Consider the following 16,548-nt stretch of genomic DNA (forward strand, 5'->3'; position numbering starts at 1 on the left):
CTCGTGAACCAATCTCGTGAATCTTCATTGCACTCCCTCTATGGCAAGTATATCCTTCCTTAGGTAAGGAGACCAAAATTGTACACAGTACTCCAGGTGTGGGCTCACCAAGGCCCTATATAATTGGAGTAAGACTTCTTTACTCCTGTACTCAAATCCTCTTGTAATGAAGGCCAGCATACCATTTGCCTTCCTAATGGCTTGCTGCACCTGCACATTCACTTTCAGTGACTCATGTACAAGGACACCCAGGTCCCTTTGAGCATCTGCATTCCCCAATCTTTCACCATTTAGGAAATACTCTGTCTTTCTGTTTTTTCTACCAAAGTGGATAATTCACATTTATCCACATATTACATCTGCCATGTTCTCGCCCACTCAGAGCCCGTTGAGATCCCCTTGAAGCCTCTTCACATCTGACACTGCCACCTAGCTTTGTATCATCAGCAAATTTGGAAATGTTACATTTAGACCCCTCATCCAAATCATTGATAGATTGTGAATAGCTGGGGCCCAAGCACCGATCCTTGCGGTACCCAACTAGTCACAGCTTACCATCCTGAAAAAGACCCGTTTATCCCTACTCTTTGTTTTCTGTCTCTTAACCAATTCTCAATCCATGCTAGTATATTACCCCCAATTCCATGTGCCCTAGTTTTGTTCACCAACCTCTTGTGTGGGACCTTATCGAAGGCCTTCTGAAAATCCAGAAACACCACATCTACCAGTTCCCCTTTGAGGATGTAACTAGTGGAGTAGACAAAGAACTCCAGCAGGTTTGTCAAACAGGATTTCCCTTTCATAAATCCATGTTGACTCTGCCCAATCTTACTATTAGTTTCTAAGTGCCCAGCTATTGCATCCTTTATAATAGATTCCAACATTTTCCCAACTACTGATGTGAGGCCAACAGGTCTGTCGTTCCCCGTTTTCTCTCTCCCTCCTTTCTTAAATAGCAGGGCAGGGTTACATTTGCTATCCTCCAATCTGCAGAAACCGTTCCAGAATCTATAGAATTGTGGATAACAACCAATGCGTCCACTATTCCAATGGCCACCTCTCAAAACCCTAGGATGTAGGTCATCCGGTCCTTGGGATTTATCGACTTTCAGTCCCATTAATTTTGCTAGTACTGGTTTTTTACTAATAATAATTTCTTTAATTTCCTCATTCTCGCCACACCCTTGGTTTTCTCGTATTTCTGGGAGGTTTTTTGTGTCTTCCTCCATGAAGACAGAAACAAAGTATTTATTTAATTTCTCTGCCATTTCCTCATTCCCCATTATAAATTCTCCCGTCTCTGACTGTAAAGGACCTACATTTACCTTCACCAGTCTTTTCCTTTTCACATACCTATAGAAGCTTTTACAATCTGTATTTATATTTTTCGCTAGTTTGTGCTCATATTCCATTTTCCCTTTCTTTATCAATTTCTGGGTCCCCCTTTGCTGATTTCTAAAAAGATCCCAATCCTCAGGCTGGCCGCTTTTTTCTGGCAACTTTATAAGCTTCCTCCTTTGACTTAATACTAGCTTTAATTTCTTTTGTTAGCCATGGGTGGATCACTTTTCCTTTTGGGTTTTTATGCCCCAGAGGAATATATGTTTGTTGCAAATTATGCATTATTTCCTTGAATGTTAGCCATTGTATGTCTACCTTCATACCTTTCAGTGTAGTCTCCCAATCTACCATGGCCAACTTGTCCCTCATACCCTTGTAGTTTCCTCTGTTTAGATTGAAGATCTTAGTTTCAGATTGGACTACATCACTCTCAAACTTAATGTAAAATTCAATCATATTATAGTCACTTGTCCCTAAAGACCCCTTTACCACAAGATTATTGATTAGCCCTTTCTCATTACACAGTACCAGATCCAGAATAGCCTGTGCCCTGGTTGGTTCCTCCACATACTGATCCAGGAAACCATCTCGCATGCATTCCAAGAATTCGTCCTCCACACCATTAGTGGTAATTTGATTTGCCCAGTCAATATGTAGATTAAAGTCCCTCATGATTACTGTATTGCCCTTGTTACATGCACTTCTAATCTCTTGATGGTAATGCAGGGCACAGTATCAATTACTGTTTGGTGGCCTATACACAACTCCCACCAATGTTTTCCGCTCTTTGCTGTTTCTTAGCTCCACCCAAACTGATCCCAGTTCCACATCACGATCTGCCGAGCCAAGATCTTTTATCTCTACCGTACCGATCTCCTCCCTTATTAACAGTGCTACGCCGCCTCCTTTTCCTTTTTGTCTGTCCTTCCTAAATGTTGAGTACCCTGGAACATTCAGTTCCCAGCTTTGGTTACCCTGCAACCATGTCTCTGTAATAGCAATTACATCATACCCATTTACTTCTATTAGTGTCATTAATTCATCCACCTTGTTGTGAATGCTATGTGCATTTAGATAAAGTGCCATCAACTTTGCCTGTTTAATATTTTTCTGCACTTTGACCCTCTTTACTGTTGGCCTTTGTTTCTGCTGCCTCCTAGTTTTGCTGACTACTTTTCTAACTTGCACTTCCAGCTTTGTTTCTCTCCATTCTGGGCCCACACTTAGGTTCCCAGCCCCCTGGCAAACTAGTTTAAATCCTTCCCAACAGCACTAGCAAACCCCCCTGCGAAGATGTTGGTCCAGTTTCTGCCGAGGTGTAACTCGTCCAGCTTGTACAGGTCCCACCTTCCCCAGAATCGGTCCCAATGCCTCAGGAATTTAAATCCCTCCCTCCTACACCATCTCTCCAGCCACGCATTCATCTAGTCTATTCTCCTATTTCTGCTCTCGCTAGCACATGGTACTGGGAGTAATCCGGAGATTACTACCTTTGTGGTCCTGCTTTTTAATTTATTTCCTAGCTCCCTATATTCTGCTTGCAGGACCTCGTCCCTCTTTCTACCTATGTCGTTGGTACCGATATGGACCACGACCTCCGACTATTCGCTCTCCCCCTTCAGAATGCCCTGCAGCCATTCAGTGGCATCCTTGACCCTGGCACCAGGGAGGCAACATACCATCCTGGAGTCACGTCTGCGGCCACAGAAACGTCTATCTGTTCCCCTTACGATAGAATCCCCTATCACTATTGCTCTCCCACTCTTTTTCCTCCCCTTGTGTGCAACTGAGCCACTCGTAGTGCCAAGGACTTGGCTCTTGCTGCATTCCCCTGAGAAACCATCTCCCCCAGCAGTATCCAAAACGGAAAATCTGTTGGAGATGGAGATGGACCCAGGGAACTCCTGCACTACCTTCCTAGTTATTTTACTCTGTCTGGCAGTCACCCATTCCCTGTCTGCCTGTGCACTCTTTACCTGCGGTGTGACCACCTCGTTAAACTTGCTATCCACGAAGATCTCAGCCTCGCGGATGCTCCACAGTGACCCCAGCTGCAGCTCCAGCTCCGAAACGCAGATTGAGTAGCTGCAGCTGGAGACACTTCCTGCACACGTGTTTGCCCTGGACACCAAAAGTGTCCCTGACTTCCGACATAGCACAGGAGGAGCACTCCACACTGCCGAGCTGCCCTGCCAGGTCCTACCTTTAATTTACTCTTTACTTCCTTTAAATTAAAGAATATTAAATACACTAGGGACCTTACTTCACTTTAAACACTACTTACTCTAAACTAGAGTCTGCAAAGGGATACAGACAGGTTAAGTGGGCAAGAACATGGCAGATGGAATATAATGTGGAGAAGCGTGAAGTTATCCACTTTGGTAGGAAAAATAGAAGAGCAGAATATTTTTTAAATGGCGAGAGACTGGGGATGTTGGTATTCAGAGGGACCAGAGTGTCCTTGTACACGAATCACAGAAAGTTAACATGCAGGTACAGCAAGCAATTAGGAAAACCAATGGTATGTTAGCCTTTATTACAAAGGGATTGGAGTACAAGAGCAAAAAAGTCTTACTACAATTATATAGGGCCTTGGTGAGACACACCTGGAGTACAGTGTACAGTTTTGGTCTCCTTACCCAAGGAAGGATATACTTGCTATAGAGGGAGTGCAACGAAGGTTCACCAGACTGATTCCTAGGATGAGGGCATTATCCTATGAGGAGAGATTGAGTAGACTAGGCCTATATTCCCTAGAATTTAGAAGACTGAGAGGTGATCTCATTAAAACATACAAAATTCTTAAGGGCTTGACAGGGTAGATGCTGGGAGGATGTTTCCCCTGGCTGAGGAGTCTAGAACTAGGGGTGGCAGTCTCAGACTAAGGGGTCGGCTATTTAGGATTGAGATGAGGAGAAATTTCTTCACTCAGAGGGTCGTGAATCCTCTACCCCAGAAAGCTGTGGATGCTCAGCCATGGAGTATAATCAAGACAAAGATCTATATTAAGGGAATCAAGGGATATGGGGATAGCGCAGGAAGGTGGAGTTGAAGTCAAAGATCAGCCATGATCTTATTGAATGGTGGAGCAGGCTCGATGGGCCAAATGGCCTAATCCTATTTCTGATGTACATCTCCATCTTACGCCATTGTAGAGCCCAGCATGTGTGAGGCACTAACAATGGAGAAAATGCAAATCGTTCATTATAAATTCAAGTCATTCAATATGTATTGCAGACATTATGGGCTCGATTTTCAGTGTGCCGTGGAGTCGGGTTTGGAGCCGTGCGGGGGGTTAAATTCCCGAAATCGGGGGTCCCGCCCCCATCCAGGCTCCATGCCCCCCCCCCCACCCCGAGGCGGGAAGGGATTAGTGCCAATTAACTGTCTGTTAACAGGTAGTTAACAGGCAGTTTTTAGCCGAATCCCTATTTTTAAGCTTGAACTGTGGGAATCCCGACGGCTCCAAACCATGCCAAGTTGGAGGGGTCGGGCCGAAGGGCTTGGAGGGGTCGAGATGTCCGGTGTTCAGGTGAGTGATGTGTGCATGAGTGCAAAGGTAAGTGTGTTTGGTGTGTCTAAAGTGATTAAATAAGTTTTACATACCTTTTCAGCCTTCCTTCCTTTAGGTTCGGGGAGTCCCTCATCTCACCGGCACAGAAAGCAGAATGGCTGCGAACTGTCAAAAGTGACAGCCTTCAGCTTTCTGTGCAGGAGAGATTTCTAACTGAGTCTGTGGAGGACTCACGTTAGAAGTAAGACTGTCAGTGTTTGACAGCTTCAAACAGCTGTGAAACACGGATATTTCATCTGTCAAAACGTCTTGACAGATGAAATTTCAGTCTGTGACGTTACCTGTTGCCGGGTGGCCCTTAATTGGCCTGCTGAGTCCGCTAGGCGGGCTCAACAAGGTCAATCAAGTTAAAATCGCGTGGATTGGCCGCATCTCGATGGAGGCAGGACTACAACCCCGAAAGTTGTAGTCCCGTCTCCAACCCGGCTTCTAAATGAAAATCCAGCCCTATCTGTTAGCGAGTCACAGCTACTGTCCTCCTTGCGCCCTGTTGCTAACATCATCGCGTGCACATCACTCTCCCCCCAGCAGCGTGGGTCTCTTCTGCCATAGCACAACTATACTAAAACATCAGTCGTGTCCGAGTGCAACCTAGCTAGCAACGTAACCGAGGAGGACAAATTACAAAGTGATTTCAGAAATGCGGTCCTGTAACTAGGAGACTTTCAACTTTGGCAGGGGCATAAAACAGGTGGCAGCGGATCAGCCGCCCGTTATACACCTGAAAGGAAATCGAGCGGGGTATATAATGAATGGGTGGCTGATCAGCTACCGCTCGTTTTACAAACCGAAGTTGAAAGTTCCACCCCATAAGTCATAAAGAAGCATCTTTATCAGAATGAGAGCTCATGCATGCGTTCTAGGTTTGTTCTTTACCTGCCAGATAATTAAGAAGAGGTAAATTCCAGCCACCCTCTGAAAGGAAGATTTTGGGTCAAACCAGCGGACGTATGTCCAGCTGGCCGGAGTAAACTGCAGCACTGCTCGTTTCAGCTTTCCACTCGTGGTATGAATTGCCCTGATGAAGACACATTTTATTAGTGTGACTGTACCACAAAACAGAAAGCCCCTCCATCCCCCAAAAGAAAAATGCATCATAACTTACTGGAAATCATTCTAAATAGCATCTTATTATTTTTGCAATAGCTTTAATACTGTAATGTGACACAACTCGCAGGAAAGTAACTTTAGGGGGATCATCTAGGCAATAGCGATCACAACATAATAAGGTTTAAGATAAAGATTGAGAAGGACATAAGACAGACACGATCAAAGTAATAAATTGAAAAAAAAAAAGCTGATTTTAAGGGGATGGGAATGGAACTAGGGAAAATAAACTGGAAAAATTTACCGACAAAGAAACAGAGCAGTAGTGGAAAACATTTAAAATGGTGATAGAGAGTCCAGGAGAAATATATCACTAAAAAAACAAGAACTAGCCTGCATGGATGAATAGGATGAATAAAGAAATAAGGGCAAAATTGAAACTGAAGAAAAGGCATACATTAAGTAAATGGACAACAAAGGAAGATAACCAAAGGGACTAGGAAAAGGCTAGGAAAGTTTTTTTTAAAATTAGGAAGGCAAAGAGAAACTACAAAGTTAAATTATTAATGAATATAAAGAAATAGTGAAGTATTCTACAAAGACATAAATAACAAAAGAAAATTCAGGATAGGGATAGGGCCACTAATGGATACAAACCATAAACTCACAGGTAATGACAGCAAAATGGCAGAAATATTAAATAATTACTTTGCCTTGGTATTTATTAGGAAAAGTAACATGGTGGACATGACATTAGAAGAAGAGATCAAAAAAGATATATATGTATTTTTTATTTTATTCATTCACGGGATTTGGACGTCGCCGGCAAGGCCAGCATTTATTGCCCATCCCTAATTGCTCTCAAGAAGGTGGTGGTGAGCCGCCTTCTTGAATACCAATATACTGGGCCATTTCAGAGGGCAGTTAAGAGTCAACCACAATGCGGTGGGTCTGGAGTCACATATAGGCCAGACTGGGCAAGGATGGCAGATTTCCTTCCCTAAAGAACATTAGTGAACCAGATGTGTTTTTACGACAATCCGATAGTTGATGTGTAGTATATGGACTTTCAAAAAGCATTTGGTAAAGTACCACATACAAGGCTGGTTAGCAAAATTAAAGTCCATGGGAATAAAAGGGGCAGTAGCAACACGGATACAAAATTGGCTAAGAAAACAGAGTTGTGGTGATTGGGTGCTTTTCGGACTGGAGGGAGGTATACCCAAGGTTCAGCAAGAAGACCAACGTTCTCTATAAGCTGCGCGGCCTCACAGATCTCTGCCGGTCCCGCGCAGCTGTGTTTGATATACCTTAATGACTTAGACTTGGGGGTACAGGGCACAATTTCAAAATTTGCAGGTGACACGAAACTTGGAAGTATAGTAAAGAGTGAGGAAGATAGTAATAGACTTCAAGAAGACATAGACAGGCTGGTGGAATGGGCGGACACATGGCAGATGAAATTCAACACAGAAGTGTGAGCCGAGACAGTTTGGTAGGAGGAATGAGGAGAGACCATACATGCTAAATGGTACAATTTTAAAGGGGGTGCAAGAACAGAGACACCTGGGGGTGCATCTGCACAAATCTTTGAAGCTGGTAGGACAGACTAACAAATCTATATATATATATAAAGCGGCTCTTCTGTCTGTCTGTCCCGATGTCTGTCTGTCTGTCCGTTCTCTATACGTTTGAAAGTTACAGAGTGTACCGATGCGCGCGTCGCCTCAAAAGAAAGCTTGCGATTCCGGACCGGTCATAGGCGTATTTACGTTTCGGCCGGACAAAAATCCCGCCCGCGGTATCCCAAAAACGTTCAGCGTTCCGCTCATTAGCATCTCATTAGCGACCGCGTGACGTCGAGGTCGACCAATCGGACGGCGGGTTCCTTCCTACAGTTGAGTGTCGAGTGACTCGACGATTGACCAATCCTACGCTTCGGTGACCTGATCGGTCGACCAATCGGTGCGTGTGTGGGCGGGCCTTATCCTTCTGAACCGAGGTGAGTGGCCGCCATCTTGATTTTTCACGATTTTTTCCCCCCCCACACTTTCAGTGTGTTAGGGAAGTAACGTAAATATTTGAATTATGTGTTAGGGAATTAATTAACAATTTATTTGAGTTTTATATTGTGTTTAGCAACCCCCCCCCCCTCCTCCTCACCCTGGGGGGACTCGGGGCCTGAAGCTCAAAAAATTTCTCTCTCTCTCCTTCTCCTCTTCCCTCTCTCTCCCCTTCTCCTCTTCCCTCTCTCTCCTTCTCCTCTCTCTACTTCCCCCTCTCAGGTTTGACGGTGTCGGGGCCAGAGCGCGGGATGGACACCCGAAGTGATCCGCTTGCTAACGGCCGCCAGCCTGCGGGGTTTCCCTGCCTACTCCCCGCGGGCCGCCTCGCGCCGCTGGCACTGACCGCGCATGCGCTGCCCACCCGCGAGAGCCCGCTCTGGCTTTTTTTTCCAACGGCTGTCCCCGATCTCAATCGGACACGGGAGTCTGCCAACCGGGTCCAAAGGCCCGCCTTGTTCACCAGCAGGTGCTACCGAGGTTAGTCCGGTCGGGCCTGGAGGGAGAGTGTGAGGGAGAGGGGGAAAAGAGAGAGAGAGAGAGAGAGAGAGTGTGGGGGGGAAGAGAGAGTGTGAGGGAGAGGGGGGGAGAGAGAGAGAGAGAGTGAGGGGGAGGGGGGGGGGAGAGAGAGTGAGGGAGAGGGGGGGGAGAGAGAGAGAGAGAGTGAGGGGGAGGGGGGGGAGAGAGAGTGTGAGGGAGAGGGGGGGGAGAGAGAGTGTGGGGGGGGGAAGAGTGTGTGTGAGGGAGAGGGGGGGGGGAAGAGAGAGTATGAGGGAGGGGGGGGAGAGAGAGTGTGAGGGAGAGGGGGGGGGGAGAGAGAGTGTGAGGGAGAGGGGGAAAAGAGAGAGTGTGAGGGAGAGGGCTCTCTCTCTTCCAACAACAACATGCCCTCGAAAAAGCCTCGGCAACGCCGGGCTCCCCCCAGCTAGTAGTTAATAAAACATATGGGATCCTGGGCTTTATAAATAGAGGTGTGGAGTACCAAAGCCAGGAAGTTATGCTAAACCTATATAAAACACTAGTTCGGCCCCAGCTGAAGTATTGTGTCCAATTCTGGGCACCACACTTTAGGAAGGACATGAAGGCTTTGGAGAGGGTACAGAAGAGATTTACTAGAATAGTTCCAGGGATGAGGGACGACAGTTACGTGGATAGACTCCTTGGAGCAGAGAAGGCCAAGTGGAGATTTGATAGAGGCTTTTAAAATCATGAAGGATTTAGATAGAGTAAATAAAGAGAAACTGTTTCCAATGGCTGATGGATCGATAACGAGAGGGCACAGATATAATGTGATTGGCAAAAGAACCAGAGGTGACATGAGGAAAAACCTTTTTACACAACGTGTAGTTAGGATTTGGAATGCACCGCCTGATAGGGTGGTGGATACAGATTCAATAGTAGCCTTCAAAAGGGAATTAGATGAATACTAGGAGAAAAAATTGCCGGTATCTGTGGAAAGAGCGGGGGAGTGGGACTAACTGATTTGCTCTTCGAAAGAGCCGGCACAGACTTGATGGGCTGAATGGCCTCCTTGTGTGCTGTACTATGCTATGATTTTATGTGGAGTCAGGGAACAAGTAGCAGAATGGATAGCAAGCTAGCTACAAAATAGAAAACAGAGTGTGGGGGTTAAAGGTAGATTAACAAATGGTGGGAAGTGGTGTTCCACAAGTACTACCATTTACATAAACAATTTGGACATGGGAATCGTTAGTACAATTTCAAAATTTGTGAATGACACCAAATTGGAGGATGCATTTAATACAGAGGACTGCGACAAAATACAGAAAGACATTAATAAACTTGTAGAATAGGCATTCAATTGGCAAATGAACTTCAATATAGCTAAGTGTGAGGTAGTACATTTTTGTAGGAAGAATAAGGAGACCACATACACCTTAGAAAATAAGGGGGTGATTTTGCCAGCCATGGGGAGGCGGGTCTGCTGGGAAAATGGCAGAATTTGGGGGCGGGTGCCCAACCCACCTCCATGCCATCTTCCTAGGAGGCGTTAGGTAGTTAACAGGCAGAAAATAGGATTATCCCCACTTTGCCCTCACAAGTGTGGGCTTCCCGAAGGCTCCAAAACCCGCCAGATCAGTGAGGCGAGTACTGGGTCTGCGGGGGTCGGTGCAAAAGTGTGATGTGAAGGTAAGTGATGGGTGCAAGAGTGCAAAGGCCTCATCAAACTACAGAGAATGTCACTGTTTGACAGCTTCACAGAGCTGTCAAACAATGACAATTCATCTATCAAAATTGAACAGGTATTTTGCATCGGTCTTCACTATAGAGGGTACAAGTAACATCCCAGAAATAGCTGTAAATCAGGAAATGGAAGGGAGGGAGGAACTCAAGAAAATTATAATCACCAGGGAAGTGGTACTGAGCAAATTGTTGGAGCTGCGGGCTGACAAGTCCCCGGGTCCTGATGTACTTCATCCTAGGGTCTTAAAAGAAGTGGCTAGTGAGATAGTTGATGCATTGGTTTTAATTTTCCAAAGTTCCTTAGATTCGGGGAAGGCTCCATTAGATTGGAAAATAGTGAATGTAACTCCTTTATTCAAAAAGGGAGGGTGACAGAAAGCAGGAAACTACAGGCCAGTTAGCTTAACGTCTGTCATAGGGAAGATGTTAGAAGCTATTATTAAAGACGTTATAGCAGGGCATTTAGAAAAGTTCAAAGTAATCAGGCAGAGTCAACATGGTTTTGTGCAAGGGAAATCATGTTTAACCAATTTATTGGAGTTCTTTGAGGAAGTAACATGTGCTGTGAATAAAGGGGAACCGGTGGATGTACTGTACTTAGATTTCCAGAAGGCATTTGATAAGGTGCCACATCAAAGGTTATTGTGGAAAATAAAAGCTTATGGTGTAGGGGGTAACATATTGGCATGGATAGAAGATTGGCTAGCTAACAGGAAACAGAGAGTAGGCATAAATGGGTCATTTTCTGATTGGCAAGATGTAACAAGTGGTGTGCCACAGGAATCAGTGCTGGGGCCTCAACTTTTTACAATTTATATAAATGACTTGGATGAAGGGACCAAAGGTATGGTTGCTAAATTTGCTGATGACACAAAGATAGGTAGAAAAGTAAATTGTGAAGAGGACATAAGGAGGCTACAAAGGGATAATAGATAAGTGAGTGGGCAAAGATCTGGCAAATGGAGTATAATGTGGGAAAATGTGAAGTTGTCCATTTTGGCAGGAATAATAAAAAAGCATATTATCTAAATGGTGAGAGATTGCAGAGCTCGGAGATGCAGAGGGATCTGGGTGTCCTAGTGCATGAATCGCAAAAGATTACTATGCAGATACAGCAAGTAATTAGGAAAGCTAATAGAATGTTATCATTTATCGCGAGGGGAATTGAATACAAAAGTAGGGAGGTTATGCTTCGGTTATACAGGGCATTAGTGAGACCACATCTGGAGTACTGTGTACAGTATTGGTCTCCTTATTTAAGGAAGGATGTAAATGCGTTGGAAGCAGTTCAGAGAAGGTTTACTAGACTAATACCTGGAATGGGCGGGTTGTCTTATGAGGAGAGGTTGGACAGGCTAGGCTTGTATCCGCTGGAGTTTAGAAGAGCAAGAGGTGACTTGATTGAAACATATAAGATCCTAAGGGGTCTGGACAGGGTGGATGTGGAGAGGATGTTTTCTCTTGTGGGAGAATCTAGAACTATGGGTCACTGTTTAAAAATAAGGGGTCGCCCATTTAAGACAGAGATGAAGAGAATTTTTTTCTCAGAGGGTCGTGAGTCTTTGGAACTCTCTTCCTCAGAGGGCGGTGGAAGCAGTCTTTGAATATTTTTAAGGCAGAGGTAGATAGATTCTTGGTAAGCAAGGGGGTGAAAAGTTATTGGGGCTATGCGGGAATGTGGAGTAATCGGATCTGCAATGATCTTATTGCATGGCGGAGCAGGCTCGAGGGGCCGAGTGGCCTACTCCTGCTCCTAATTCGTATGCTCATATGTAAAAATTTTTGACAGATGAAACGTCCTATGTTGACGTTCTCTGCAACCAGCTTTCCCTTAATTGGTCTGCTAAGCCCACTGGGCCGGCTTATCAAGGTCAATCAAGGGAAAATAGCATGGGTTGGTCACAAATCAATGGAGGCGGGACATCAACCTGCCAAGCAGCAGTCCCGGCTCCAATGCACCCCCATTAACAAAATCGCCCCCTAAGTGTCTAAATGGGATAGAGGTGGGAAGAATGAGCCAAATCAGTTGTGGCAATATAAATTTGGCCAAGTTAGAATAAAGGTAGGATGATCACAATAAATTTGACAAAGCTAACATGACAAAGGCCACATACTCCTACAGAAAACAAGTGTCTAAATGGGGTAGAGGAACAGAAGGATCTGGGGGCACAGTCACACAAATAACTAAAAGTAGCAAAACAAGTTCATGAGGCCATAAAAAGCAAACAAAGCTCTGCGGTTCATTTCTAGAGGGATAAAATTGAAAAGCAGAGAAGTAAAGTTAAGCTTGTATAGAACCTTGGTTAGACCACACTTAGTATACTGTGAACAGTTCTGGTCTCTATATTATAAAACGGATATGGAAGCCCTGGAGAAGGTGCAAAAAAGATTTACTAGAATGATACCAGAAATGAGAGGCTGTACCCATCATGAAAGATTGCAGTTTGGGGCTTTTTTCTCTAGAAAAGAAAGGACCAAGGGCTGACCTGATAGAGGTCTTCAAGATTATGAAAGGGTTTGATAGGGTAGACATAGAGAAGATGTTTGCACTAGTGGGCGAGACCAGAACTAGGGGCTATAAATAAAAGATAGTCACTAATAAATGCAATAGGGAAATCAGGAGAAACTTCTTTACCCAGAGAGTAGTTAGAATGTGGAACTCACTTCCACAAGCAGTAGTTGAGGCGAATGGTATAGATTTATTTAAGGGGAAGCTAGATAAGCACTTGAGGCAGAAAGAAATAAAAGGATGTGTTGATTGGGTTAGATATAGAAGGGTGGGAGGCTCGTGTGGAGCATAAACACCAGCATGGACCTGTTTCTGTGCTGTAAATACTTTGTAATGACAACTAAGGACACTTACTTGAAACTTCCCCAGTGATAGGTTCTCATTTCTAAGAAGCGACAGACCACCATTCCTAGCCAAATGCCACCCCCATTGCAGAGCAGGATGTCAAGAATGATCTGATCCCACCAACATTCAGCAAAGTTGGGCAACAGGTGCATGAAGAACAGCTGAAAGAAAAAAAAATACATGACACTATATCACATACATAAAGAACTGAAAAAACAACTTTAATTTACAGCAGTTAAACAGTTTAAGGCTTTCAGATTTCTGGGATAGTGGGACCTGTTCTGGGGGAGATGGGACCTCTACAGGCTGGATGGGTTGCATCTCAACAGAGCCGGAACCAATGTCTTCACGGGGGTGGGGGGTTGCTGGTTCTGTTGGGGAGGGTTTAAACTAATTCGGCACCAAAATGTAGCATCAGAAAGGAGAAACAAAGTGCACAAAAGATGGGGAGAGACAGATAGCACTAGAGTAAGAAATAGTAAGGTATTAGGTGGGGTCAAATTGAGAGAGAATACAAGGTGGTCTAAAACAGGTTTACAGTGCATGTGTGTAAATGCACAAAGTATGGTAAATAAGATTGGTGAGCTGCAGGTGCAAATAGCCACATGGGAATATGATGCCATGGCAATAACAAAGACCTGGCTCAAAAAAGGACAGGATTGGGTTTTAAATATTCCTGGATACAAGGTATTCAGAAAAGATAGGGAAGGAAAGAAAGGAGGTGGGGTGGTAGTATTGGTTAAGGAGAATGGTTTAGTGCTGGAGAGAGAGGATGTCCTGGAGGGTTTAAGGACAGAATCTATTTGGTTAGAGTTAAGAAATAATAGAGGTGCCATTACACTACTAGGTGTATTATATAGACCACCAACTAGTGGGAAAGTTTAACCCCTAGTGGGGAAGCTTTTGGAAACGATAATCAGGGACAAAGTTAACAGTCACTTGGACAAGTGTGGATTAATTAAGAAAAGCCAGCACGGATTTATTAAAGGCAAATCGTGTTTAACTAGCTTGATCGAGTTTTTTGATGAGCTAACAGAGGGTTGATGAGGGCAATGCAGTTGACGTGGTGTACATGGATTTCCAAAAGTCATTTGATAAAGTGCCACATAATAGGCTTGCCAGCAAAGTTGAAGCCCATGGAATAAAAGGGACAGTGGCAGCATGGATACAAAGTGACAGGAAACGGAGAGTAGTGGTGAACGGTTGTTTTTCGGACTGGAGGAAGGTACACAGTGGTGTTCCCCAGGAGTCGGGACTAGGATCACAGCTTTTCTTGATATATATTAATGGCTTGGACTACTTGGGAGTACAAGGCACAATTTCAAAATTTGCAGATGACACAAAACTTGGAAGTACAGTGAACAGTGAGGAGAATAGTGATAGATTTCAAGAAGACATAGACAGGCTGGTAAAATGGGCGAACACATGGCAGATGAAATTTAATGCAGAAAGGTGCTAAGTGATACATTTTCATAGGAAGAACGAGGAGAGGCAATATAAACTAAAGGATACAATCCTAAAGAGGGTGCATGAACAGAGAGACCTGGGGGTATATGTGCAAAAATTGTTGAAGGTGGCAGGTTGAGAAAGCAGTTAAAAAAGCACACAGGATACTGGGCTTCATAAATAGAGGCATAGAGTACAAAAGCAAGGAAGTTACAATGAACCTTTATAAAACACTGGTTCATAACTGGAGTATTGTGTCCAATTCTGGGCACCGCACTTTAGGAAGGATGTAACGGCCTTAGAGAGGGTGCAGAAAAGATTCACGAGAATGATTCCAGGGATGAGGGACTTCAGTTACGTGGATAGACCGGAGAAGCTGGGGTTCTTCTCCTTAGAGCAGGGAAAACTGAGGGGAGATTTGATAGAGGTGTTGGGTCTAGACAAAGTAGAGAGAGAGAAACTGTTCCCATTGGCGGAATTGTCGAGAACCAGAGGACACAGATTCAAGGCGATTGGCAAAAGAACCAAAGGCGACATGAGGAAAAACTTTATGTAGCGAGTGATTCGGCTCTGAAATGCAATGCCTGAAAGGGTGGTGGAGGCACACTCAATCGTGACTTTCAAAAGGGAACAGGATAAGTACCTGAAGGAAAAAAAATTGCAGGGCTATGGGGAAAGGCCAGGGGAGTGGGACTAGCTGAAATGCTCTTGCAGAGAGCCGGCACAGGCTTGACGGACCGAATAGCCTCCTTCTGTGCTGTAACCATTCTATGATTCACAGGGCTGGCCATTGGGGAATTGCTTTGTCCTCTCCATGCCTCACTGAAAAGTAACTATCCCTGCAGCCCAGCTGAGGCATGGAAAAAACAGCTCAGGTGAATAAACAGGGTCGTGCTGGCATAGTCTAGATCAGGAAAGCCAATTAAAAAAAAAAAAATATTTCCCTGAAGATGATGCTATTCCACTCCTCAATTCTGAAATAAAAATGGTATTCTTCACCACAAGTAATACAAGGTTGCAGAGTAATACTTTCTGCATGTCCAGAAACAATAATTCTAGTAGAAAATGCAAATCCACGTAATATTCTCCAGTGAATAGTTCTTGGGTCTCTCACTAATTGTTTTGATGATCATTTGTAGTGTTGCTGAGACAATGGGCTGGATATTCCGATCCCTATGGGTGTGTATGCGCTGTGTACCCACCCGTAGGGACATTGGAAATGCCTGTTTCAGGCATGCACTGGAAACCAACATTTCCGATCTGTCAAGAAGGCTCTCGACAGATCCTCCGGCTGCCCGGGAGAAGGGCCTCTGCGGGCAGAGAGTTCCGCTTTTTGGAGACCCTCCGCCTGCAGAAAACCCTTACAATTCTTGCGCCTGGTAAAAGAGGCCTGCTTTTACCAGGAGAAGATTTGAAAAAAAGTTTAAAAAAAATGTTTCCACTGATTTATCATTTAAAAATACTTTAAAAAAGTTAAGTTTATTTTTAGCACCGTAAAAACTAATTCTTTTTTTGAAAAATGTAAAGTTTTAAACATAGCAACATAAAAGATAGTAGTAGTAGGCCATTCGGCCCTGCAAGCCTGCTCCGCCATTCAGTGAGATCATGGCTGATCATCCAAATTCAGTACCCTGTCCCTGCTTTCTCCCCATACCCCTTGATCCCTTTAGCCTTAAGAAATATATCCAACTCCTTCTTGAATATATTTAATGAATTGGCCTCTACTGCCTTCTGTGGTAGAGAATTCCACAGGTTCACCACTCTCTGGGTGAAGAAATTCCTCCTCATTTCTGTCCTAAATGGCTTACCTCTTATCCTTAGACTGTGACCCCTGGTTCTGGACTCCCCGAACATCGGGAACATCCTTCCTGCATCTAGTCTGTCCAGTCCTGTCAGAATTTTATAAGTTTCAATGAGATCCCCTCTCATTCTTCTAAACTCCAGCGAGTATAAGCCCAATCGACCCAATCTCTCCTCATACATCATTCCTGCCATCCCAGGTATCAGCCTAGTGAATC

General features: G+C 44.5%; 1 protein-coding gene across 1 annotated transcript in view; it reads right to left on the minus strand.

The window, feature by feature from the left end:
* Nucleotides 1-16,548, minus strand: part of LOC147114727 (phosphatidylserine synthase 1-like) — a 57,592-nt gene that overhangs the window by 30,477 nt on the left and 10,567 nt on the right. Inside the window, exons 6-7 of the mRNA XM_085992601.1 lie at nt 13,094-13,245; nt 5,792-5,933 (exon numbers count right to left, since the gene is read on the minus strand). Of these exons, the coding sequence (XP_085848727.1) occupies nt 5,792-5,933; nt 13,094-13,245 (294 nt within the window). The remainder of the gene's footprint in view (nt 1-5,791; nt 5,934-13,093; nt 13,246-16,548) is intronic.

This window comes from Somniosus microcephalus, chromosome 7 (assembly GCF_052327205.1).
Source record: "Somniosus microcephalus isolate GS21.2 chromosome 7, FLI_Smic_1.0, whole genome shotgun sequence".
Classification (NCBI taxonomy): domain Eukaryota; kingdom Metazoa; phylum Chordata; class Chondrichthyes; order Squaliformes; family Somniosidae; genus Somniosus; species Somniosus microcephalus.